We start from the raw sequence: 27,329 nt of genomic DNA, 5'->3' as shown, positions 1-27,329 counted from the left end.
CACCTCAGCTCTTCATTGCACGGACCACAGCTGCGTCCACTTCAGCTACAAGAAGACCCCGACTCACAACCCCCCACAACCTATCCCTCGAAGAAACTGGAATAAAATCACCACCGACCAACTCACCACATCGCTTAACCAAAAGCCTCCGGCCATGTCATCGGACCCAAACCAAGCCGCCACCAAACTCACACAATGGATCACCCTCTGCGCTGACGAACTAGCACCCTTGAAAATCCACCAGATCAAACAAGGTAACAAAAAGGCCCCCTGGTTCAACGATGACCTTAAGAAATCCAAGAAGTTGTGTCGCACCCTCGAGAAAACCTGGAGAAAAAACCCAACCACTGACAACCTAACCACCTTCAAGGACGCCACCCGCAAACACCACCAATTGATCCGATCCACCAAGAAATCAGCTCTCAAGGATCGACTCGACAACAACGCCCACAACAGCAAGGATCTTTTCAACATCGTCAAAGAATTTACCAACCCCACCGCCAGCACCAACGACATTACTCCCTCCCAAGACCTCTGCGACTCTTTATCCTCTTTCTTCCACAACAAAATCGCCGACATACATAACAGCTTTGAAAACCAGTCCGAAGAACAGCACACTCCACCCACAACCGTACCAAAACAGCACGCTCACAACCTTTGCACCTGGAACCCAAACACCACTGAAGACACCATCCGCCTGATGAACTCCATCCACTCAGGCTCTCCAACCGACCCATGTCCCCACCACATCTTCAACAAAGCAAACTCCATCATTGCACCCCATCTCCGTGATGTCATCAACTGCTCCTTCAACTCCGCTACCTTCCCGGAAAGCTGGAAACATGCCGAACTCAGCGCCCTTCTGAAGAAACCCACAGCAGACCCCTCTGAACTTAAAAAAAACCGCCCCATCTCACTCCTCCCATTCCCCGCCAAAGTCATTGAGAAAGCCGTCAACAGTCAGCTCGCCGCCTTCCTCGAATCCAACAACTCCCTCGACCCCTCACAGTCAGGCTTCCGAGCTAAACACAGCACCGAGACTGCCCTCATCGCAGCAACAGACGACATCCGAACGCTAATGGACAACGGGGAAACAGTTGCCCTCATCCTACTTGACCTCTCAGCCGCCTTCGACACAGTCTGCCATAGTACCCTCATACAACGCCTCAGCAACGTCGGAATACAAGGAAAAGCTCTGGACTGGATCATCTCATTCCTCGCCGGAAGAACCCAGAGAGTCCGCCTCCCCCCATTCAAATCAGAGGCCACCAAAGTCATATGCGGCGTACCACAAGGATCATCCCTCAGTCCCACCCTCTTCAATGTACACATGAGTCCCCTCGCATCCATCGCACGACAACACAACCTCAACATCATCTCCTACGCAGACGACACCCAGCTGATCCTCTCCCTCACCAAAGACCCAAACACCGCCAAAACCAATCTACACGAAGGAATGAAAGATGTAGCCGAATGGATGAAGAACAGCCGATTAAAACTAAACTCAGACAAAACGGAAGTCCTCATCTTAGGATCATCCCCCTCTGCCTGGGACGACTCTTGGTGGCCACCGGCCTTGGGCAACGCACCCATACCTACAGATCACGCACGTAACCTGGGCTTCATCCTAGACTCCTCCCTCTCAATGACCAGACAAGTCAATGCCGTCTCATCGTCCTGCTTCAACATCCTTCGCATGCTCAAAAAAATCTTCCATTGGATCCCCACCGGAACAAGAAAGACAGTCACCCACGCACTAGTCACCAGCCGATTGGACTATGGAAATACCCTTTATGCCGGAACCACAGCCAAATTACAGAATAAGCTCCAACGCACCCAAAACGCCTCAGCCAGACTAATACTGGACATCCCCCGTCAAGCTCACATTTCCGGTCACCTGAAGGAACTCCACTGGCTCCCCGTTAACAAGAGAATAATGTTCCGTCTCCTCACCCACGCACACAAAGCCCTATACGACCTAGGACCCGAATGCCTCAACACACGACTATCCTTCTACAAACCCACCCGCCAACTACGATCATCCAATCAAGCCCTCGCTGCAGGAACACCTCCTAAAAGTGGCTGAGTGAAATCTACAAGATTTCACTTAGTCACTCTTAAGGCCATGCTGCGTCAAAACCCTGCGCCTGCTTGAAGCAAATGTAAGGATTGACGCAGCATTTTCAGGATTGAGCACCCCAGCCTTGCTGGAGCTGTGTCGCGCTTGCGACAACTCCAGCAATGCACCGCCTTTACACCAGCTGATGCGTCACGCAACTGTCCATTTTTGCCCTATGGTGCGACACATTGTACAAGCAAAAAACACAGTTGATGGACAGAATGCAGAACAAGGTCTTCCATTCACCCCAGTACAAAGATCTGGGCCTAAATCCATCGTTTTTTTGCACTCCACACCACCCTAGGTCAGACAATGGCTACATGCAAATCAGCCTTGACCCTGTGCCTCATGGGACCAGTCCAGCCCGAACTACCAAGCCATGTCTTTCCTAGACCGGAATCAAGCATCCAAGGACCGGTTTCTGGCTATCAGCCTTCTTCATCCTGGATAGCTTGACTCCAGTGATGTGGAGAGCCTGGGACTCACGTCTGAGCATACCCAGCCCACTCGGGGTGAAAATTGCAAAAAACACAGTTGATGGACAGAATGCAGAACAATGTCTTACATTCACCCCAGTACAAAGATCTGGGCATAAATCCATCATTCTTTTAGTCGTAGGTCCTCGGAAGCTTGTTTCCGGTCCAGGGAAGACATGGCTTGGCAGTTCGGGCTTGACTGTTCCTATGAGGCACAGGATCAGACTGATTTGCATATAGCCATGTCTGAACTGGGGTGGCAGAGTGGTCTAAAGAACGGTGATGGGTTAAACCCAGATCTTTTGACTGGGTGTGAGTGTTTGATTGATTCAGATGCTCCGTCCATCACCACCCCCTTTTGTACCGACATTGTGTACATGAGGCACATCCATGGTGGCGCAGCCGTGACGCACAATAACTGGTGCATCCCTGCTGATATGTAGGGATGCACCAGTTATTGTAAATCTGCCCCTTTGTTTCCATCTACGAGTCAAATTACGCCCAAGGCAGGGAAGAATGCAGGATTATTTTCAAGACGAAGCGGAGTCAACGAGTTATGCGATTCCCATCTTGGCCACTCCCGAAATAAATCACAAATACTTTATATAAATGACATTAATGTGCACTTAGCAGGTTTCTTTTGTAGTTTAACTATCAAGTAATGTGTGCTCTAGTGTTACATATATTTCATCTAAATGTAGTTCTAAATGTAGTTCTTAGCCATGCTTACACACGTTTATATAAGGATTTACTGTAAATTACGTATAAGGTGAAATTTATTTTTATTTGAGTTGAAATGAGCGCACACATATTAAATGTGCACAATGAGTTAATGCTTTAAACTTGTCCTGACTAAGCTTCTATTTCACCATGCTGCATAAATATTGTTTTCCATTTTCTGCTAAGGTTACATTTTGCAGGAATTCACATGCATTAGTTGTTTTAGAATAGATACATTACTGTACTAGTGTTAGAAATGGGATTTCTGGTTGGCTAAGGCTTGCGCCAAAGCCAGACAGGAACCACCACTCTAGCCAGGGCAAGGGAGTTACACGCCAAAGATAACCCCCGCTCATCCCCTTGATAGCTTGGCACGAGTAGTCTGGCTCATCCCGGAGGCAATGTGTAAAGCATTTGCGCACGCACACAGCAGCAACATACCAGGCACACTACAAAAGGAACTCCACACAAGGTTTTATAAAAATAGCCTTTGTATTCTCATAACACATTAGAATAGTAAACACATAACATACACTGTGCCCACTGGCACTGGGCAATATTTACAAGGAAATTATTTACACCTGACAGGGCCACATGGACCACTGTCAGAACTATCAGAAAGTGAACTTGGTAAAAGTAAAATAAGATCATAAAACATACAACAAGTAACCACTGGTAATCAATGTACTCCACCTACTTGCTTGGCAGCTGAGAACAATAACATGAAGGCCTAAATGATGCAGCTGGCACTAAGTGCTGCGCAGCTGTGGAAGGCCTAGCACCTCTGTGCCACTTCCGTCCCTCTCAGAGGCTCTCACACGAATTGTGCCTAAATGGTGCAGCTGCCCACTACTTGCTGGGCAGCTGTAAAAGGTAAACTGCGGCATGGGCTCTCAGTAGTCCTTTAAACAAATTGCGCCAAACGTTGGAGCCATCTAGGCTCTGGCAATAACTGTGCACAGCGTTGGAGCCCTCCGGCTCCGACAATAAATCGGTCATTACTGGGGCAACCACGGGCCCCTCTGACCCGGGAAACAAATATGCCCAGGAAGTTGCAGCGGCCCGCAACTGTGGCACCGCTGTGAAGTAATAAAAAGAACAGGCATCACCTTGCCTGGGGATCCTCACTGGGGCCCTTTAAACAAAACATGGCCGGGTTAGAGCCACACAGGCTGTTTGAAAGGAGACTGCCCCCTAGGGATAGAGGGGCCCTCTGCCATTCGGGGCCGCTCGTGGAATGAGGCTGCCACGCCCCCTGCCCAGCCCTCACTTACCGGCTCCAGCACAGGGGGACTTCTTATGCTGGTACTCAGCTGCCAGGGGGGCTCCATCTGATCACGGGAGTCCTGCTCACCACGCTGCCTACATCGTCTAGCACAATGCTTCACTCCAAGGGAGGAGCCAGCGAGGCTCCAGGCTGCCACCTCCTCACTTCTCTTTATATGTGGTCGGGGGAGGCACCGGCAATGTGCCTCGGGCCCCCTCCGCCACCGTCACCATACCCATACCTGCGGGGCTCGCCCAGCTCACGGGAGCCCCGCGGCCATTTCCGGCCGCACTTTGCTTCCTGCTTCTGTCCGCTGGCCCCGCCCACAACCAGGCGGGCCGCGAACAGCGATTTAATCATCGAGGGGTAGGCTCCCTCTACGATTTAAAATGTGCAGTAGGGTGGCACCCGCTTAATCCATAAATAGAAGTAAGCGGCTGAGTTAAACCAATGTCCTGGGGCAAGAAATAAAGCATAATGTTCCCCAAGGTCCTTAAATAAGGACATAAAGCAAAAATGGTTTCCATGGCATAGCTGGGCCCAGGGAGGCAGCCCCACTGGCAAGTCCTCCTGGGCCCCAGCAGCAGCACGCCCTGCAGCAATCAGGATCCCAAAAGTAGAACAGAAACATGGGGCCACAGCCCCTCTTGTATACACCTAATCCTTTGTCTAAAAGGTGCAGGCAATGGGAGAACCAGCTACAACTGGTTCAGGGAACTCCTGAGCACTTGGTTTTGCTCAGCCCCTCTCTCCCTTTCACAGGACAGGCTAGGGACATCAGACGCACCACAGAGGGTGGAGCCAGCATTCTGGAGGGAAGGCACAGCCCTAATCAGGTCCCAGGTGCAACTCCTCCCTCCTATCTACATGCAGATCTCCCTATTCACCACCGGGCAGACCCATCCTGCCTCCTGGAGCCACACACACCAGCCAGACCTTGTCAATCACAAGCCAGAAATACAATTCACATCAGGCAGGCAGACACTGCACACAGAAATGCCAACTTCTAAAAGTGGCACTTATCCAATTGCCACACTCAATCTGCGCACACTATTGCACAGCATTTATTCTAACGAGTTTGTACATACCAAACTCGCCCCTTGCACTCCTCTCACATCAGGAACTCCCAGGGACACACATATCCCCAATGCATTCCTATGGGAGGGCAGGCCAGTCTAACCATACATACACAGAGAGCGCACGCAGGTTACACTGGGCCACAGTGAAAAAGTGCGCAGAGGCCTAAAATCACCAACACCAGGTTACAGAAACAGGCTAGAACACAAAAAGTTTCTGGGTGAACCTGCCAAAAGGGCCAAGTCCAACAGCTAGTGATAGTGGAGAGAGCCTGAGAAGAAAGACCTTGATGAAAGAACATGAGGATCCAGAGCTTCCATTGGAAAGCATATTCAGCAATTTTGAGATCTAACCTGTGCATGAGAAGAGGTTTTCGTCTCTAGTGTGAGAATTTTCTCTGAAGTAGTCTGCAACATGAGAAATGGATGATTACAATGGACCCCTGATGATGTGTACAAAGAGTTGTTAACCAGAGGACCCCTTTATATTCTTAGTGTTCACACCGTTGGTTATCGGATTCTATTTTACATCCCTTCAGAGACTTTTCCCTGAATTCTTAAAACACTTCCTATGGGCTTTGAGAGGTTCAGTCATCTATGCTTACTTTTGATTCTTTCCTAACTGTGGCTTAGGCTAAGCTTATTCTCGGATCCATAAAGGATTATTAACTGAGCTTCTGAAATGCTGATGCCTTTCTTCTTAATTTTCTATGCCTTGCTCTAATTCGCTTCATGGAAATCCCCTGATTTTGGAGATGTTTTAGGGTACAGAACCATCCTCTTAGCTTGGACTCTGATTTAGGAGATTCAGATTACTCAATGTATAGACAAGAGAACTTTAGACTTTTCTGAGCATCAAGTCCTTGTGTTGCTCTTTTGTTTTGCTGTAACTGAACTGCTTGTCTGCCCAATATTGGTCCGCCTTAATTTCTTTCAGCAATTGGGCTGACCTGTTATTCTGTATCCCTATAGTGTGGTGTAAGAGTTTTGTACCTGAACTGGATTAATAATCTGTAATAAACCTTCGTAGCTATAGTCACTGATTCCTTCTCCTTATTGTGTGGCCAAATTGGTTACTCTCTTAACTGGTATGGATTTTTACTACATTGTACACAGTTATTTTCCCAGCTATGTATTACGGTCACGCTTAACACCATCATTGCTTCCTCCTATATTTGTCATACATTTCAGCTTCAAATGTTCAACTAGCAGGAATACTTTTTAATTAGTGCTTGCTTGTTATTTGAAAGTTTAATGGATTTGTACTTTGGTGCCAGTAGCATTTTACTTTCCAATTAATTAAAGATATTTTTGAAATTCTGACCTATTTACACTTTCTTATTCTCCAACATTCTTAGCTGACTACGTCTTGAAAGCTTAAAGTTATGTAACTGCCATAATGCAGAAAAACGGAATTATAGAAATAAGGTCTGTCAAATCAATACAGTATTAATCATTAATAATCTGCTGAGTGAAAAATTATTCATAAAAAAGCAAAACAGTGGTCTCAGTCTCAATTTAAGCTAAACATACTTAAAAAAAAAAGTACAACAGGGCTACTTCATAACGCCAACCTGGGATAAGTGTGCCTTTGGGTATTGCATGGCCCTCACCCACATGGTGTGGCATGCTGCATCATTGGGCTTTCTCATACTTGAACTCGTAGTTCAAGTGGGCTGCAACCAACACTGGTGGGAGAGAGTTTTTTTCCCTTTTCTGTGGGGGACATCTCCTGATGCCAGAGGAGAAAATGCTAAAACAGTCTTCAGTAATTCAACTAAATGATGTTTTACTGGTTACAAGGACTGGATTAAAATCAAAGAGACAACCAACTGGTTATCATCAGCGATGGATAAGAGTTATTAGTATCAACCATCTGAAAAAGGTCAACATGTTTCAGACATTTAAAGAAGGATACCATACCTTTCTTCAGGATCTATACTAATCTCTACCCTAAAGTGTAAATCGTCTATGTATAAAAAGTCTACTAAACACAAATAGTTACGTTTTCATGCCAACTGTCATAGCAACGGGGGCAGTGGCGTAGCTCGACCAATTGCTGCCTGGGGCCAGCCCTGAGTTTGCTGCCCAGTGCGGGTAAGAACGGGGGCAGTCGACAGACGACTTGTTGGGGGAGGGGGAGGGGGAGGAAGGGGCTGGCATCTGGACAACAGATGAATTATTCTCAGTGGTGGTAGTCGACAGACGACTTGCTCATTTCTGCCACCCTCAGAAAGAGTGTTGCCAAGGGTAGACCGCCCTGCCGTTGATTAGATCAGGCAGCAAGTGTCCAATCAAACCAGATCAAAAAAGGAAATCGTGGACATAACCTGCATGACTTCCCTCCCAACAGGATTATTCTAACCTCCTTCCTTCTGAACAGATCAGTCTTCACAACAGTTGGATCAAACCCCTTCATTTTCATAATAACAAGATTGCTCACCTGATCAAGAAGGGAGTTAAAAAAAAAAAAAAAGATGGCATGTAGAGACTGGAAGGATATCAAGATTAAACAGAAGCAAAACCAACTGTGAGGTGGCTAACCTCTGGGACACAAACTGTTCACAACGTTATTTGAAAACAGAATCAAGAAAGAGTCCTGTGGCATGCAACCTTTTGTTCATTTTATATGTATATCTAGGACTTCTCTTGTTGAGTTAGTTAATGAAGGTTTTAAGGTCACAATTCCTTTAAAATGTAGAACCGGTTGACTTTGCCAGTTTTTTTAGATGGCTGCTGTGCAAGCTCCCCCTTACTACGACCATCTTCGAATGAGTTTATTTTTGCCTTAATACAATCAACTTAAAGACGGTCGTCTTCAATGCACACACAGGTGGCAATCTTTGAATAGATTTTTTATACTTTAAGAATATTCATTCAAAGATGATTGCTGCTGAGGCAAGCACATGTGCAGCCCATATTTGGATGAACTGTTTAATGCTTTTAAAAAATGAAATCCAAGACAGCCCCACGAATGCAAGTGCATCTGTGGTGGTCATCTTTGAATTAATGTTTTAGAGCATGAGAAAATACATTCAGAGCGGTCACCGTGAATGCATGTGCAGGCATATAAAGAAATTTTAGAAGGGTTAAAAAAAAAACCATTTAAGATGTGGCCTAATAGCTAGTACTGCCAACTTTGAAACTGGGGAACCAGGTTCGAACCCTGGCTTAAAATAAATATTTTACGATTCTGGTCATATCACTAAGCCTACCCAATCCTCAAAAAAACTATGGTTCACCTGGGTAGAAGAAACAAAATAACAAAGAGGAAAAGCATCGAATTTGGAGCTGGGAAGCAAGATAGACAAAAAAAGTCGTCCAGTGGTAGGTTAGAGACTGACTCAAAGCCCATCTTAAATGTTGTTCACAATAGGTATTCTAAAAGCGGCAAGGCAAGACTGAAAATGGGTGTTTTTCGCAACTTCGACAAAATAATTCTTGCAAAAGCAATTGAACAAAATACAAAAATGTTTTGGTGCGTAGGTGCGACATCTCATGAATTTCCAGGAGTAAATAACTTCTAGCACAGAAAAAATTAATATTTGTGAATCGTGCTAGCCGTATGAAAGCCAGCAAGAACTTCATTAAGCAATAATCAAAGATCAATCAATAATCAAAGAACTTCCAAAGGATACTGTAAGTGCTCCAACACAAAGAGGAAATCCCACTGATCGAATTATGTGGGTTAAATTGTTCGACCTCCGTCATAGTAGAATAGTCCCATATTTTAATATCCTCACCAGCAGTGACAAATCTGATGCATCCCTGCTGCATGACTCGACCTAACACGGAAAATATATAGAAACATAATTAAAAAACACGGTATTTGATGGTTACCAAATTAATCAACAGTAAAGGCAATATAAAAGATATATTACATGAGATGTATTTTATGCAAATGGTTTGCAAATGGATGCAAAGAATATTTTTGTGGTAGCTGGAGTTTAATGGTAAGGTTATTTTTATTAGTGCATATATGTTTCTTCTAACACCTGTAGCAAACAAGCATAGAACATTTAACTATGATCAACGTATCTCAAGGATAGAAACTTTTTCCGTTACTTCATTGCAATCTTTATAACATTTTCGGAACGTATAGCGCACATTTTAATTTACTTTCAGTAAAACTTCCATTTTCAAATAATATCAGGAGTACACGCACACGTGTGTCTACCTGTATAAGCTACAAATGCAATCCGCTCTGTCAGACGCAAATTATATTCAGGAACGTGTTTAAGTAAGAAAGTTTTGCTCTGTGGCTTATCGATTTGGGGGAAAACGGGAGTAGAGATTGCACCAGGAACAATACAGAATGCTACGATTTTCAAGTAACGGGAACTAACATAAAGACGTCTGATATCTATAAATAGCAAAAACTTAAAAACGTCAACATTTGCATATCGAAAGCAAAATAGTTTCAATCATTCCTACTATCTGAAAGATAAAAATCTCCGAAACAAGATGTCCCCTGGTGGAATTATCATAGGATGTAGGGGTCAGATAATGTTGTTTTGAAAGTGCACAGGTTGGTTTATGGTAAACAATAACGAGAGTATAAAATGTTTTACTCCCACACTTATTCGGCGATGAAACAAAAATGCAGTCCAGCGATATGAGCTGGAGGTTTTGCCCAAAGACTTCCTTTACACATGAAATGTTGAGTGGGACTATTGAGAAAACAGAAGACACTTGAAGGTAAAAGTGCCAACTGTATGGTGTCGTGGGCAGGAGCTCCAAGGATCTTCCTTCAGTCAGTTTACTCTTTCGAGATTTTTTAGGTGCAAGCACAGGCCTAATGGAAAGGGGAGACCTCTTGGTCACCCCGAACGTATGGCTGGGTGCCCCGATATCCCGGGAAACCTTTGCGGGCAGGGGGCGTGTCCCGGCCGGTATGCCCATAGTGGCGTGGTTGGAGCACGCCCCCGCCGCCTAAAAGGGTTGTCCTAACACCCGCCCGGAAGTCCGTGCACTTCTGGGTGGGATGGGGATGCTGCCTTGCCTTCCCGCTGCAAGATAAAAGGCGCGGGAATCCAGGCAGGCGTCCTCTTGTACCTGCGCTCTGAAGGCTGCACCACTCGTCGCTCGGGAGCCCTCAAGGGAACAAGCTGCAGTTTTTGAACGTGTAATCGTTGTTTTTTCTGTTTCAGTCGTCAAGGCGTAGATGGAGTTCGAGTCGCTACTGGAAAACCGGCAGAGATAAAACAGAACGCAGATATGCCTGGTAAGAGTGGAACGAATGCTGCGCACACTGGTGAACCAAGTGTCGGCGATGGACAGGAAATTCGGTAAAGTAGACCAGCTGGGTCGCGGCTTAGCGGCCCTCCGGAAACAAGTGGAGGCCCAAGCGGGGCCCTCAGGGCGACCTAAGAGGATCGTGGGGCCTGCTTTGCCAAACAGTACCCCAGGGGGGGATAAGGGAAAAAAGAAGAAGGGGAAAGTGGGTCCTAGCGAGGCCCCAGTCCCGATGGAGGTCCCGCTGGTCCCAGTAGCACCAGTGTCCACCCCGGTACCCACACCGGATGGGGGATTGCCAATCCCTGTGGTTATCACACCGCTGGATAACGACCAAATGCCTCCCGAACTAGCGCTTCAGTTGGCGGCTGTGTTACCCTGGTTGAAGAAGGGAGCTGGGGGGATCCGCAGCTGTGGAGGACCCAGCCGAAGAAGCTAGGCAGATTATCGAGCAGCTCAGGCAGACAAGGGGCGCTGGGGCAGCGAACGTGCCTTCTATTTCTCCACAGGTGGCGCACCTGGCCGCGGTCGAAAATTGGAATAAGTCGACGGACACGACCGGAGGTACAACAGAAGCCGGTAAGAGATCGCTCCCAATAATGGGGGAGGGCGCTGTACCCTGAAGGCAGGAATGCTTGGCGCAACATTTTCCTATGGCAACAAAAGAAATGGTGTGGGCAAACAAGTATATCAATATGTTTTCATTGTTGACAGACAATCGTGAGTTAGAATATGCCAAGACTCAGAAGGATTTATGGCACCTCAGTGTATGGAGGGCAAAAATGGCAGAATTCAGGGTGGAAGAGTCTATGATGAACTGGATCAGGGCTTTTTCTGTTTTTGTAGCAATTATGGGTGAGCGAACACCAGAACTGTTGGGAGACCTTGCTTGCTACCAGAGCAGGATCACGGGCTTCCATGAGAAGTATGGAGGAGAAGAATGGAAAGGGTATGACGTGGCATTTAGAAAAGCGAAAGAGTTTAATGAAACACTGACTTGGGATTGTTTGGATTCTGTATCTTGGCATGCGCAGTTCTTGCCGGGCTCAGCGGGTGGATCAGAGTCGAGTGCAAACGGCTCCAGGGCTTTTCAGCAGAAGCATCCACAGCCCTTTCGACCAACCTACAGGGGAGATACTCAGTCTAGATCGGGCGGGAATGGGAATAAGCGAGGAGTATGTTGGAGCTTTAACAAGGGAACGTGTAGCAGGCTGCAGGGAACATGCAGGTTCAGGCATGCCTGCGCAGGTTGTGGTAACACCTCCCACCCCGAAACTAGCTGCCGATCCAGAGGCAATAGTACTGGAGGAAAAGGGCGTACCAAGCAGGATTGACACGGTGCCTCGGAGGTCTAAACAATCGCCCGTGGATATTCTGGCTTTGACTCCCTGGCTGAACAAATACCCTGATCATGTGTCCGCTGGAATCCTGCGAGATGGCTTCAGGATCCCGGCGAGTGATTTTCGGGGGGCCCCCTCATGCAGAAACCAACTGTCCGTTACGCACAACCCGGCGGTGGCCGCCACTAAAATCGCAAAAGAGGTTCGCTTGGGGTGGGTTGCAGGACCGTTCGGTGAACCACCAACGGCCAATTTTGTGTGTTCCCCATTAGGGGTAGTTCCCAAGAAGGAGCCAGGAGAATTCAGGCTCATTCATAATTTATCTGCACCAAGGGGAGCTTCCGTTAATGAGGCGATCGATGCAGACATTTGCAGTGTGAGGTATGCATCATTCGATGACGCAGTGGTAATGTTGAATCGCCTAGGCCCCGGTGCATTGTTAGCGAAATCGGACATTGAATCCGCATTTAGGTTGCTTCCGGTGCATCCCCAGGATCAGCACTTGTTGGGTTTTGCATTTCAGGGGAAGTACTACATGGATATGTGCATGCAGATGGGTTGTTCAATTTCGTGTGCCTATTTTGAAATGTTTAGCTCATTTCTGGAGTGGGTATTCTCGAAGGCCTCAGGGCACCAACATGTGATGCATTATTTCGACGATTTCCTGTTTCTCGGCCCAGCGGGCTTTCGGGACTGTGCACGGGCATTGCAGGATTTCTGCGTGCTCATGCGGGGTTTCGGGGTACCGTTGGCGCCAGGTAAGACGGTGGGTCCAACTACCTCCCTGGAGTTTCTGGGTATCGAACTAGACTCCGTGGAGGGTTGCTTCTGTTTGCCGGTGGAGAAGATCGCCACATTTCGGGCCTCCTTGTTGCAATGTCTCCGGAACAACAAAGTGACACTGCACCAACTACAGCAAACAGTGGGTCATCTTAACTTTGCATTGAGGGTTATACCGATGGCTCGCCCTTTCTCCCGATTGATTGCCCAGGCCATGGTTGGCCTAAAGGAAGGGCACCATCGTACGAGGCTGTCGGCAGAGGTTCGCCAGGACATGCTCATTTGGCTGGCATTCCTGGCGGATTTCAACGGCCGAGTAGTCTGGAGCAAAGCCCCGGCCTCGTCAGTAGAATTAGGTTTATGGACCGTCTCTGCGGGCAGTAAGGGGTTTGGCGCGATTCTTGGTAACCGATGGTCGGCCCAGAAATGGCCAGCATGGTGGGAAACAAGTGGTTTGACGAGCAACATTGGTTTTCTAGAGCTATTCCCCATCTGGGTAGCGGTGTCCGCCTGGCCAGAAGAGTTCCGAAACCGCTCAGTGATATTTTGGTCTGATAACATGACCGTAGTCGAGTGCATTAACCAGCAGGCAGCACGCTGCAAGTGGATATTGCGATTGTTGAAAGAGATTGTGTTAAAATGCTTGAGACTAAATGTACAATTCAGGGCAAAGCATGTGCCGGGAGTACTGAATAATGCAGCTGATGCGCTCTCTTGTTTCAAAATGCAGGCTTTCAGGGATTGTTTACCCTCAGCGGAGCTAGTGGCAGTGCCATTTCCCGAAGCATTATGGCAAATCGGCGCCCCGGACTACAAAACCTCGTGGCAGCCAGTTTAGTGCCCAGGACAAGAAAAGCTTATGAAGGGGCGTTCCGCTCGTACTGCGCCTTTTTGGGCCCTACATGGGAGCATAGATGGGGTCAGGAGGGGTCCTTTACCCAATTTTTAGTGGCACTTCATGAGGAGGGCCGGTCGGTGGCATAACAAGAGAAACAATAAACTGCTTTCCACAACAAAGAATTCTACTCATTATCGAACTTTCTTCTGATATACCGTCATCTACTGACTTTGATATATGTTGATGTGCTTATCTTACTACTGTTTCCACAACCAGAAACTACTGTGACTTTACTGCATTTTTCTAGAGCAGGGGTATTTGCTGTTTTTTTGCGCCAGTCGGTATAAGGCCGCCATATCGTTTATGGCTCAGCTCCAGGTGATTAGGGACCCGACGGATTCCTTTATAGTCAGAAAGGCGCTGCGCGGCTGGCGGCGCCTAGAGGGTCGCAAAAAGGATACCAAGCACCCGATAGGATTTGACAGATTGACCTCCTTGTTAGCTAAACTAGAGGAGACATGCTCCTCACCTAGTGAGGTCGTCCTATTCCGGGCAGGATTTGCGTTGGCGTACTATGGGGCCCTGCCGGTAAGCGAACTAGTGGCTGCCAACAAAAGGGATACAGAGGGGGGTCTGCGCAGGGACCACACGCAACTGAGGGGGGGATTCCCTGCTGATCACGATAGCCAGGTCAAAGACAGACCAGGAGGCCCAGGGGAATAGCATTGTGTTGCAGCGCGCTCCGGGTAGTCCCTGTTGTCCAGTGAGGCATGTTGAGACCTACCTAATACAAAGGTTGACGACGTGGGGGGGGCCTTGCTGCGACATGCTGACGGCCCCCCGTTAACAAAGTTTCAGTTCCAGAGGGTGCTGGCAATCGCAATTGCAGCTGCGGGCTTGAACCCGAGTGATTTTGGGACTCATTCATTCAGGATAGGGGCCGCTACAGAAGCAACGGCTGGGGGTCTGCGGGCAGACCATGTTAACCAATTAGGCCGCTGGTCTTCGAATTGTTTCAAACGGTACGTGCGGCTGCACATGTTGTAAGTTACTGAAGAAGTACACTCACGCTTGTTGTCTTTTGTTTGGATTACAGTTTCACAAGCCTGTGACGCAGGGCGGAAATTGGGACCGGCCCAGTATCAGCCAACCACCACTTCAGAAACAAGGAATGGAAGACAAGTGGTCTGGGTCGTGGGCCACTCATACGTGAGGCGTGCCGCGGACATATTCAAGTCAGGTGATGCGATCCACACATCTGAGGAATATGGTTTCAGGGTGTCCTTTCATGGGAAGGGCGGCCTATGTATTGACCGACTGCAAAGTTTTGTGGAAGAATTGTTAGGGCGGCACAGGTCACCGCCATCAGTAGTCATAGTGCACATTGGGGGCAATGACTTGGTAAGGTTGGGCAGACGAGCTTTAATCGAGCACATACTTTCAGCAGTTAGTTGGTTAGCAAAGACGCTCCCGGGGTGCACAATAGCTTGGTCACACATGATTCCGAGGAGGGTATGGAGGGGTGGATTGTCCACGACAGCGTTGAACCATTCGGTAAAGAGGGTCAACAATAAAATGGTGAAATTGTTTCGCTCTGCTCATCTTCAAAGCATACCTCATGGGTGCATCTGGGGGGACCACTTATTCAGATGATGGGGTACACCTATCCAGGGTGGGGAATGACTTATTGATAGGAGACATGATAGCTTGGCTAGTGGGATTGAGGAGACATGACCTATAGGAGGTGTGGGGGGGGGGCCAGATAGTCGGTCAACTATCTGGCCTGTGGCGGTAAGGTCATGATCGGTGGGCAGTGATTTCAAGGTCCCTAGTGGGGGCGCCACCCATTATGGATGGGAGCGCACGGGGGGAGGAGGCCATTGGCCCCTCCCATGGGGGGCGGCACCCATTACGGATGGGATCGCCCAGGGGGGAGACTGCCGTAGGCCCCTCCCAGGGGGAGACGCTATATGCCCCTCCCACGAATTTCCCGGGGGCCGGATATCCACTCCGGCGGAAGAGAGTGCGGGGAAAGGGGAGGGCGTGGAGTCCACGCTGTCCTTCATACGGATACCCCGCACGGGAACTCGGACGACCTTAGGATGGCGCCGAGTGAAAGGGGGCCCACATGACAAGGGAAGTTACAGTTGGCTACGAGGGTAAAGCCCTCTGCGCATGCGCCACTCACATGTGAGGGCGGAAATTTGGTGATAGGGATCGGACACCGGTTAATGATGTTAGACTCGGTTAGGAAAATCTTTGTATTAGAGATTTGTTAAGGTTAGCCTGGATACCGGTCTTCAAGTGTAATGAAAGTTGAATTTTGTACATGATACATGAAACGTTTTTAATTTAAAGTTTTACATTTTGTTTCATATTTTAATAAATACGGCCGGGGGGGTCGTGAGGCCCCCTGCCTTCCAAAAGTTCAAACTGTGTCTGTCTCCTACCATTGGGATTGGTGGTTGAAGGGGTGGCAGGCATCCCGGACCATATGGAAAGGGGAGACCTCTCGGTCACCCCGAACGTATGGCTGGGTGCCCCGATCCCCCGGGAAACCTTTGCGGGCGGTGGGCATGTTGCGGCCGATATGCCCATAGTGGCATGGTTGGAGCACGCCCCTGCCGCCTAAAAGTGTTGTCCTAACACCCGCCCGGAAGTCTGTGCACTTCTGGGCGGGATGGAGATGCTGCCCCGCCTTCCCGCTGCAAGATAAAAGGCGCGGGAACCCAGGCAGGCGTCCTCTTGTTCCTGCGCTCTGAAGGCTGCACCACTCGTCGCTCGTGAACCCTCAATGGAACAAGCTACAGTTTTTGACCCACCCACCAGCCCCTGTTGCAGAAGTTTGGGAATAAACAAAGTTCTAATTCGCAATTTGATTGTAATGGATAAACGTCTTGTTGGAACCGTTTCTCTTATCTTAGATTGATGCCAAGAGTGTGCATGCAACTGAATACTTGCCTATAGGCCTTTTTTCCTTTGTAGAAATGTAATGAACTGTATGCAATAAAAACGTTCTCTGTTATAGGACCTTTTTTCTTTTGTAGCAATGTTTATAGTTCATTGGATATATCTAGCTGTAATTTAAGATTAAGCATAGGTTTTTTCCCCCTAGTAGGTAACTAACTGTCGTATTTATTTAGTCTTCGGTCGGGCGGTAAGGTCATGATCGGTGAGCAGTGATTTCAAGGTCCCTAGTGAGGGCGCCACCCATTATGGATGGGAGCGCCTAGGGGGAGGCGGACATTGGCCCCTCCCACGGGGGGGCGGCACCCATTACGGATGGGATCGCCCAGGGGGGAGACGGCCATAGGCCCCTCCCAGGGGGAGACGGCTATATGCCCCTCCCACAAATTTCCCGGGGGCCGGATATATCCACTCCGGCGGAAGAGAGTGTGGGGAAAGGGGGGGCGGGGGGAGTCCCCGCTGTCCTTCTTACGGATACCCCGCACGGGAACTCGTACGACCTTAAGATGGCTCCGAGTGAAAGGGGGCCCCCCCATGACAAGGGAAGTTAAAGTTGGCTACGAGGGTAAAGCCCTCTGCGCATGCGCCACTCACATGTGAGGGCGGAAATTTGGTGATAGGGATCCGACACCGGTTAAGACCTTGCCGTTGGCCCCTAACGATAGGATGTACAAAATTTGTATGCAATGCATTATGTCATGATGTTAGACTTGGTTAGGAAAATCTTTGTATTAGAGATTTGTTAAGGTTAGCCTGGATACCTGTCTTCATCAAGTGTAATGAAAGTTGAATTTTGTACATGATACATGAAACGTTTTTAATTTAAAGTTTTAAATTTTGTTTCATATTTTAATAAATACTGCCGGTGGGGTCGTGAGGCCCCCCTGCCTTCCAAAAGTTCAAACTGTGTCTGTCTCCTAAAATTGGGATTGGTGGTTGAAGGGGTGGCGGGCATCCCGGACCATAACAATAATGCCAAAGTAGTAAGAAGGGCTCAAAAAGCTGGATTGCGTGGGGGTGTGGCTACCGCCAGAGAAAGATGGCCGCCTAGCCTGTGTGCTCCGCCACGCTGGTCCACAAATCAGTTATCCCTACCGCAGGTGAGGCATCTGAGTTTGTGTGGGGTGAATCCCGGATCAGCAACTATGTGGAGACTCTAAAGACCCCTCATCCTGCTACATGCTGCAATGACATGCTCCATCTGCACCAAGCACCAAAGGTGGCCGCGCTCCACAGGTTCGTCTGAAGGAACCTACCTGACCCCGAAATGGCCACCACTGGGACACCAAATTAACTAGTGGATAACCAAAGTTCAAATCGGATACTGCTGCAACCCCCATTCTGCACAACTGAGCTCCTTAACACCATGTGCATGGTGGGTGACATTCTTTACAAGCTGCTACGCTCATCTTTGTCGCAGAGACACAGGAGCTCTCCATAATGTTTGCCGTAATTTAAGATAGCCACTGCGGGAACCTTTTTCTCCATCTAGAATCTTCCTGACAATATACAGCTGCTTGTACCTCTCAAACCTCAATACAGGCACTTAAATATTTGTGGGGTAAATTGGAGAGACTACCCTGCGGATAGTTGGCACAATAATTCTCCATCCCTTACCAGAGACTCACCTTTACATGGATTGGTCATCTATTTCTACACTTTTATGCAATCTCATACTATATAACTCTATTGGGCCCTAAAGCCAACGGGGTCATCTCCCTTTGACAGATACAAGTGGCTTTGCCGGTCAACATTTATGCCGTCCATCCAGACACCCTCGCCAACCGATTCTGAACTCTCAAAAGGGACAACGTGCCCCTCTATCATGGCTCATCTCAAGACTCTAGGGATGCAAGGGTGGGATCTAAAGAACCTAAACCAGAACAAAAAGAGGTCTAAATAGGTCCCCCAACCCCAGACTCCCCAATTACAACAAAATCGAATAATAACACAGTCTTGGATCTCATCATGCAAAAGTTTGACACTGCACATCCTCGCACAATCCACAAAGATTACAATCTATGAAGATTGACCTCACAACCTTAAAACAAGAAATTCTATTGCTTGGAGGAAGAGTCACCACAGTGGAATTGTCCATAAACTTCCTAGAAGACCACAAGCAAAGCTCTGCAAAGACACTAACAACAACCACCGCAAAGCTTGCCTGGATGGAAAGGAATCTCACGTAGTTAAAAGACTGAAATAGAAGAGGCAACCTGCAGATGTTTGGGCTCCCAGAAAGAGCGAGGAACAATCACCTCCTTGTGCCGCATTCATAGAAAAATGTCCCATCGGCATCCCCAAAAATAGCAGCACACCGAGAGGTATAATTCTAGACCCCTTCATTAAACACACCGAAGCAACCTTAGATACAAATAATTAAATGGCATGGTTCCTCCAATGGAATATCCTAAGATTAGTCTAAAGACACATTCAAGAAAAGGAAAGCATTCTTGTCCCAGGTTCAATCCCTTAGACTTAAGGATACGATTCTCCTCCATAGGACCAGTGCACATAAAGACAACCTACAACAAAAAAACCAACCTCTTTGTGGATTTCAAGAACTTGGACACTTTCATTGGGGACATTACGGACATGAAAAGGACTACATAACATCACGTCGGCTTGTTCAAGAACTATGCAGTCTCTGTTAACCACTATTACGCAACACTAACCAGTATCCCTCCTACCCTTATCTTAACCTTACTAACGAATCTACCTGGAAAATTGACCAGAAAATCTGATCTATCCAATAAGTGACATTACACCAGTCCCCAGTTTGTACCTGTTCACACAATTTCTTTTCATTTGTTGATATTTTATCTTGGTTTACAAAAATGTATTATAAACATCTAACTCTAAGTTTGCATGCCGCTGTTTCCGCACAGTACATTTAGTTAACAAATAGCATGGCACTATTATATTCCAACATATAGATAATAGATAAATACCCTCGACCATGAAGGATATGTGTTTTTCAGCACCCTAACAACGAATACTCAGTCACTCTAGAATTTCTATGCTGCACAAATGATTTGTATATAAAGTCGTCTCATGCTCCAAGGTTACTGGATGGCTTTATTTTCATTATGCTCCCTGATCTTTCATTGCTGCTCCCGATAACACCCATGTTCCAATTCTCTCTTACTAAACGCTCAAACTCATGCTTGAACTTCGCAAATTGTGTGTGTGTAAATTAATCACTAGTTCCTAGGCTGAATAATGACTACAGATTCATTTTGCTCCCTGATTTTTCATTGTTGCTTTGACATCACCTATGTTCACCTATGCTCACCTTTGCTTAACCATGGTCACGTACCCCTTATTAAATGCTCAAAGATGAGTTCATTATAACTCTCTTTCTACTGGCACTCTTGGGCCCTCTTGTGTCATAGATTGTACTTTGGGTACAGCCTAATTACTTTACTTCGACTACCTTAAGGGTGTGGCTCCTAGCCCTTTGACCTAGGCTCAACCTCTTGTAGCCTCCATCCCCCATCCTCCAAATAGCTGGGTAACTAGACTCACGTTTGTATCCTCCATGTTAAGTCTATACTATCTCTTCTTACTTCTTCCTACACTATCTCTCTCTTTCTCTATTCTATCCTCCATCATCTCCTTACCCACCAACCCACCACTGGCCTCCCCTACTTACATCTCTCCACCTTACTTTAACATCCCCTCCCCCTTTCCCTTCCTCACTCCCTCACTCCCTTCCCTACCCCTCCAATCCCTTCCACCCCCTTGCCCCCAGCTGGCAATACCTACCCCTCCCCCTAGAACCCATTCCATATTCTACATGGGACACTTCTGACATGACCCATATATCACAATTATGCATAACAAACAGATGCTTCCCCTTAATGTTAACAGATTAAACAACCCATGTAATTGTAAAATAAAATCCTAGACTACACCCATAAACTCACAGGCAAGCGTATACTCCTAAAAGAAACAAAAAGGTCACTCTGAAAGAAACTATCCTTCTAAAAAAAGTTTTAAGAAAGTTTGCATTAGTGAACTATCTTGTGCCCCAGCCATCAACAAAAAAAATGGACTAACTACCCTCATCGCAAACTCTTCTGGTCGAACAATTAACTTCTACAGAACAGACCCCAAAAGCAGGTGCCTTATTACCAAACTCCTGAAAGACAACACAGAGATTATAGGTTTGAACATCTACATCCCCAATAGTGACATTGACTCTTTGGACAAATCTAAAAAAAAAAAAAACGATCTCGCTTACCCCCCTCACAGAAGAATCATTGTGGGTGGAGACTTAACCTCCCATAAGACAGGATCCCAGACAGAAACTCTGCATACTCTTTTAAACCCAACAAATCCCACAAACAAATTCAAAATGTTTTGCAATAATGACAAACTGAATGACAGCTGGAGACTATTCAACCCCACAGGCAAAGATTACTCCTTCTTCTCCCACCCTCACAATTCCTTTTAAAGTATAGACTATATTTTAGTGGACGAACCACATGTCCCAGCTTCCTCCAGCCCCACCATTTACCTGATCCTAATTTCCGACCACGCCTGCATTTCCCGGATGTACCATATCTCATGCATCACACCTAAATCCAGATTACGGAGAATTAATTACCTACTCACTGAAGACCCCACATTTAAAGAAATAATTGATAAAGAGATGAATCAGTTCATAGAATTCAACAGGAAATCGGCCCCAACACCCAAATGGTGTGGGATGCTTTCAAACTACCATTCGGGGACATTTGATCAAACTAATGGCAAGACAAAATAAACAAAATAAGAGTGCCCTCGGCCAACTAGTACAACTAATAAAATCTTAAGAAAAGACCTTAATTAATCCAGAGATAAATCACAATGAATCCACTTAACAAAATTAAAATACAACAAGATATTAAGTAACAAAGCTCACCTAATGGTACAAAGACACAAAGGTATCAGACTTTACAAATGAAACCAAGCAGGATGATTACTACTAGCTTCTTATCTAAAACAAAATTTTCATAGACCAAGGATAACTTCCATCACCAATAAACAGGGTACAGTCTCTAATAAGGAGAAAGACATTTTGTCCACTTTTGTAAACCATTACTGCACCCTTTACTCAAAAAGTAATAACTCTCCATTTGAGACTTGCCTAGAATATCACAATATGATCAACTTCACCAAGATAGGTGATGCAGCAAAACTCTAGAAAATCCTAATACTCATAACAAAAATCATTATTAAAAAAAACCTCAAAGCGAGGAAGGCTCAAGGTCCGGACGACTTCCCTGCCTCCTTCATGTAAACTTGAGGGCCATTCCCGATCTCCCTCCTAGAGGATCTTTTCTCCCTCTTTTCCCTTGCAGGCACAATCAATGGCACTATTGCTAAAGGCACTATAGTTGTTATTTCTAAAGAAGGGAAAGACCTGGTTAAACCCAAAAACTATAGCCCCATCTCCTCAATAAATATTAATTGTAAGAACTATGCAAAAGTTCTTGCAATCAGACTAGAACCCATTCTCAATAAAATTATAAACCCCTCACAAACTGGATTCCTCAAAGGCAGGTTAAGTGCAGATAACATCAGATTATTCAGCCACGCAATCGAGAAAGCCCACCTCCTTGACCACCACACCTGTGCGACAGCATTACATATAGAGAAAGCCTTTGATAAGGTATGGTGGTCCTTTCTCCATGCCACTCTCACCACTTTCAACCTGTGCCCTTCCATTACTGGAATGATTCTCACCCTATAGAAGGATTCCAAAGCCAGGATAAACATCAACATACTTTATCCAACACTTTTAACCCCCAACAATGTACAAGACAAGGGTGCTTCTCTTCCCCCTACTATTTTTATTAACCCTCAAACCTTTCTGTAGTAATCCAGTCCAGTTTATATGAAGAAAAGGATTTATTGTAGAAGAGGAACACAGTACAGCATCTGCTCAGCAGGACAGGTCCAGTACAAATTCAACCATAGAATGTAGAACATACAAACCATGGCAACAGATTGCAATACAAGGTTTAAGGATAAACTAATGACTAAAACTACTTAAAGGAATACACCATAGTATGTAAAAAACATGGTATGAAATACAACACATCTTATCCCTAAAAAGAAGAAGAAAGGAGAAGAGAATAAAAGGAAAAGAGAAGAGAAAGAAAAAAACCCAAAATAGATAGAAAAAATCAATTTTTAAATCGAAGTGGTACATTGACAACTCTCTTGTTAGTCTTAACTCTTGAAGAAACAGTGCCGTCCTTTACAGGCACTTTAACATTGTCAGAACTAAAAGTGGAAAGACTTGGGCATTTCACAGTGGAAAAATTAGGACATTTTACAACGCGTCTAACATTCCATACTCTATCATCATTAGTCACAATGCTGTTAATGTTAACTTTTACTACCTTCCGAACAGGACCAAATTTTGAAGCACCTTTAATCAAAAAACCAGGTTTACGTATCCTGACTAAATCCCCCACTATAAAATCTGGGATTCTCACCTTATGCTTAGAATCATGATATTCTTTCATTTTATCTTGGTGGTGTTTGACCCTCAAAGAAGTACTGTGAATATCAACAGGAGTAGAAATATTAGAAATATTAAATTTCTCTTTCATCCACCAAGGACAAAACTTTGACACTGGTTCCCTCCCCCTCAATAAACGAAAGGGACTAAGTTCAGTAACTGAGTGGGGAGTTATCCTGTACAACCATAGTCTTTCTCTAATAACTTTCTTCCAGACATTAGGAGTTTTCCTTGCCCACTCAACTGAATCCTTTAACACGCGATTAAACCTTTCCACCTGTCCCTTTCCTTGTGGTTCGTAAAGAGGAGTTGTAATATGTTTGATTCCACAAGAACTAAGATAATCTTCCACTTCTTTACATATTAATTGTACCCCATTGTCAGTAATTAATACCTCCGGACTACCTTCTCTTGCAAACACCTCCCTAAGGAATTCTACAATAACTTGTGAAGAAGCACACGAAACAAACCTGACTTCAGGCCACTTTGAATGGTAGTCTATTAAAACCAAAGCAAAACGAGCATCTAGAGGTAAGCAATTAAAAGGACCAGATATATCAAATGCTAGCTTCCTCCAAGGATTCTCCGGCCAAGAAATAGGTATGAGAGGAGCAGGGTAAGTCTTCAACATTTTATCACTATTAACACATATAGAACAAGCACAAACTACTCTGTCAATCATTTTATCCATTGCTGGCCACCAAAAACTGGTTCTCACTAATCTCTTCATAGAAGACATTCCAAAATGACACTCATGAGCAAGTCTGATAATTTCCTCTTGCATACCCTCAGGAGGTACACATTTCCCACTTTTAAAAATCAAGTAATTATCTACCTCTAACTCACTGAGGACTTGATGAAAAGATTTCAACTCTGGAGGTACCATATTCCCATTAGGCCAACCTTTCAAAATATAATCTTTAAGAATGCTCCAACTCTTGTCACACATGACAGCATTTTCCCAAAAGGATTCAGAAATAGCAGCAAATTCATCAGCCACAAAATCTTTCAATGAGGCAACAAAATCAACATCCTCTTCATCTTTGTTACCTCCCACAGATTTAGAATCGCAAGGCAACCTTGAAAGACAGTCAGCTGTTACGTTACTTCTTCCAGGAAAATACTCATTAAAGCTATACTCTTGCAATCGGGACATCAATCTAGCAATCCGCGCTGTAGCATTTCGACCACCTCCAGGAGAAAGTATGGAAACAAGTGGTTTGTGATCTGTTTTCAACAGAAAACGACTACCCCATAAAAAATTCCGGAAATGTTCTATTCCCCAAACACATTGCAACAGCTCTTTCTCTATGACAGAATATTTCCTTTCTGTTTCACTCAATGTCCGGGAAGCGAACGCTACGCACCACTCATCCTTCCCACACTTCTGCGATAAAACTCCTCCTAGGCCATATTCACTTGCATCCACAGTAACTACACAAACCTTATTGATACAGAAAGGCTTCAAAGTAGGAGCATTGGCAATCTCATGTTTAATAGCCTGAAAGGCAGACTGCTGTTTCTCTCCCCAGTAAAACTCTACCTTCTGTCTGGTCAATTCTCTCAAGGGTTCCATTTTGGTTGCAAAACCTTTAATAAACTTGCTATAATATTCACACAAGCCATTAAAAGAGAGAAGTTTTTCCGTATTGTCAGGACATGGTGATTTAACTATAGCCTCAACCAAGCATTTCTTGGGTACAACACCATTACCAGAAAGAGTACGTCCTAAATATTCCACAGACTCACAGAACATCTTGCATTTATTATCCTTCAAAGTGAGTCCATGTGTCCCCAATCTTTTGCAAACTTATATATGTTCTTTATGAGATGCATTATCAGGAGAAAACACCAGGATATCATCCTGAAAACATCTTACAAATTTGCACAGATCTTTGAAAATATGATGCATAGTACGTTGGAAAACTGATGCCGCAGAGGCCAACCCAAAAGGCATTCTTTTGTACTGAAAAAGACCTTCAGGAGTGAGAAAAGCAGTCAATTGTTTGGATTCATCAGCTAGCACAATTTGATGATATGCTGAACGCAAATCAAATGTAGAAAAAACTTTTGCTCCCTCTAACATACATACTACCTCATTTATATTAGGTAGGGGATGGCAATCTACTATAAAATTTGAATTGAAAGCCCTCAAATCCAGACACAACCTGAGACTTTGATCAGATTTTATGGCTAAAACGATGGGAGAAACCCATTCAGAAGATTCAATTTCTTCAATTATGTCATCTTCAATCAAATTTTTTAACAATGCTTTGTGTTCATCTCTAACATTTATAGGTACATTTCTCAACTTCTGTGTAACTGGAATAGTTACTTTTTTAAGTCTAATCAAATGTTGAAAATTGTGTAATTTTCCTAAATTTCTTGAAAAAACTTTAGGAAACAAGTTAGTGATCTCATTAATCCATTCACCAGTATTAATAATAGTCTTGACAGACCGATTTTCATTCATATTATTATCAACAATGACAATGGGATCAAGTCTTCTGGGATTGAGAGTTATATTAAAACTCCACTGATCTCTCCATCCAAGCACATTCACTCCCTTTGTAGCAATATATAATTTGACAAACCTTACTTGACCCCTAAAATGCATGTCTACCCCCAAATACCCTTCCATCGGAATGATAGATTCATCAAAAGTCTTGGCAATAATGTCAGATTCCTTAAGATCTTTAAAAGTGACAATCCCTTCAAACATTTGAATAAAATATTGTTTAGTAATGATTGTCCAAGGTGACCCTGAATCAACCATCAATTTAAGATCAACTCCTAAAACGTGTACAATGCATTCGGGTTGTTTAAGGTAAACCAGATTTTGTTCATTAGAGTCAATAATAGAAACAACTATACCCCTCTCACAATTATTTTCATTGTCTTTGTTAGCAATGTCAAATTCTTCCTTATTACTGCTAATGAAAGAAACTCTACTCTTAGTATTATTTCCTGTAGCTGGATTATTTCCTGTAGTAGTTTTGCATACACTACTGAAATGTCCTTGCCTACCACATTTGTTACATGCTTTCCCAATAGCAGGGCACTTAGGAAAAGAAGCAGCATGGTTAGTACTACCACATCTGAAACAATGAAAAAATGTGTCATTCTTTTTGAAAGTGCGTTGAAAAGTATTACTACTGCGTTGTGCGTTGTTGGAAGAAGAAGCAGTAGTAGACAAATCTGATTTTACAGCGCATACTTCAGAAGGATTATCTTTGTCTTTCTTATCCAAACATTTTATCCACTTATCAGACTGCTCGATGGCTTTTGCTGTAACAAAAACATCTTTCAAGTCTGGATCACCCATAATCCATAGTTTTTCTTGCTTTTAGTGTGAACTATAATCTGATCTCTAATCATCTCGTCAGATATAGGACCAAAATTACAGTTAGTGGATAAATAACGTAAGGCTGTTAAAAAATCATCAAAAGTTTCAGATTCATCTTGAACTCTCGTATAAAATTTGTAACGATTCAAAGCAACACTAAATGTTGGTTTAAATCTGGCTTCAAGACGAGTCATTGCATCATCAAACACATTTCTGTCTCCCCCTCCATCATGTAATGGAAGTGTTCTGAATACAACTTGACCTTCAGAACCCAATGAATGTAATAAAATATTTTTTCTTTCTTTCTTGTGAAAATCTATCTCCATCTATGGCTTTCAAGAAAGTTAAGAATTCCTCTTTCCAGCGATTCCATGGAATAGGGGGTTCTCCTTTATTTTGTAGGAACTTAGGCGGAGGATCAAATTGCATGTTTGATAAAAGTATTTAAAAGTGAAATATGTGAAAAAGAAACATAAAATCTAAAAGGAAAGAAAATATGCTAAAGATTGTTAAGAAAATAAAATTGTCACATAAAATCAAACCTGTTGTGGAAATAAGTTTAAAAACGATCTCATTTGAATAGATGAAAGGTATCCTGCTTCTCGTTTAAAAGCAATCTTTTTTTCTTGTTTAATAAAAGGCATCTTC

At 44.9% G+C, this 27,329-nt stretch overlaps 1 protein-coding gene across 1 annotated transcript in view; it reads right to left on the bottom strand.

Moving 5' to 3' along the window:
- The window catches only part of LOC147750851 (protein NEDD1-like), a 381,766-nt gene that overhangs the window by 328,143 nt on the left and 26,294 nt on the right, over positions 1–27,329 (bottom strand). The window contains exon 2 of the mRNA XM_086937101.1: positions 9,297–9,443. Within this exon, the coding sequence (XP_086793227.1) occupies positions 9,297–9,435 (139 nt within the window). The 5' untranslated portion in view covers positions 9,436–9,443. The remainder of the gene's footprint in view (positions 1–9,296; positions 9,444–27,329) is intronic.

Source organism: Lissotriton vulgaris, chromosome 1_1 (genome assembly GCF_964263255.1).
Source record: "Lissotriton vulgaris chromosome 1_1, aLisVul1.2, whole genome shotgun sequence".
NCBI lineage: Eukaryota > Metazoa > Chordata > Amphibia > Caudata > Salamandridae > Lissotriton > Lissotriton vulgaris.
Note: the sequence above shows the minus strand (reverse complement) of the source record. Positions and strands in the feature narration are given on the sequence as shown.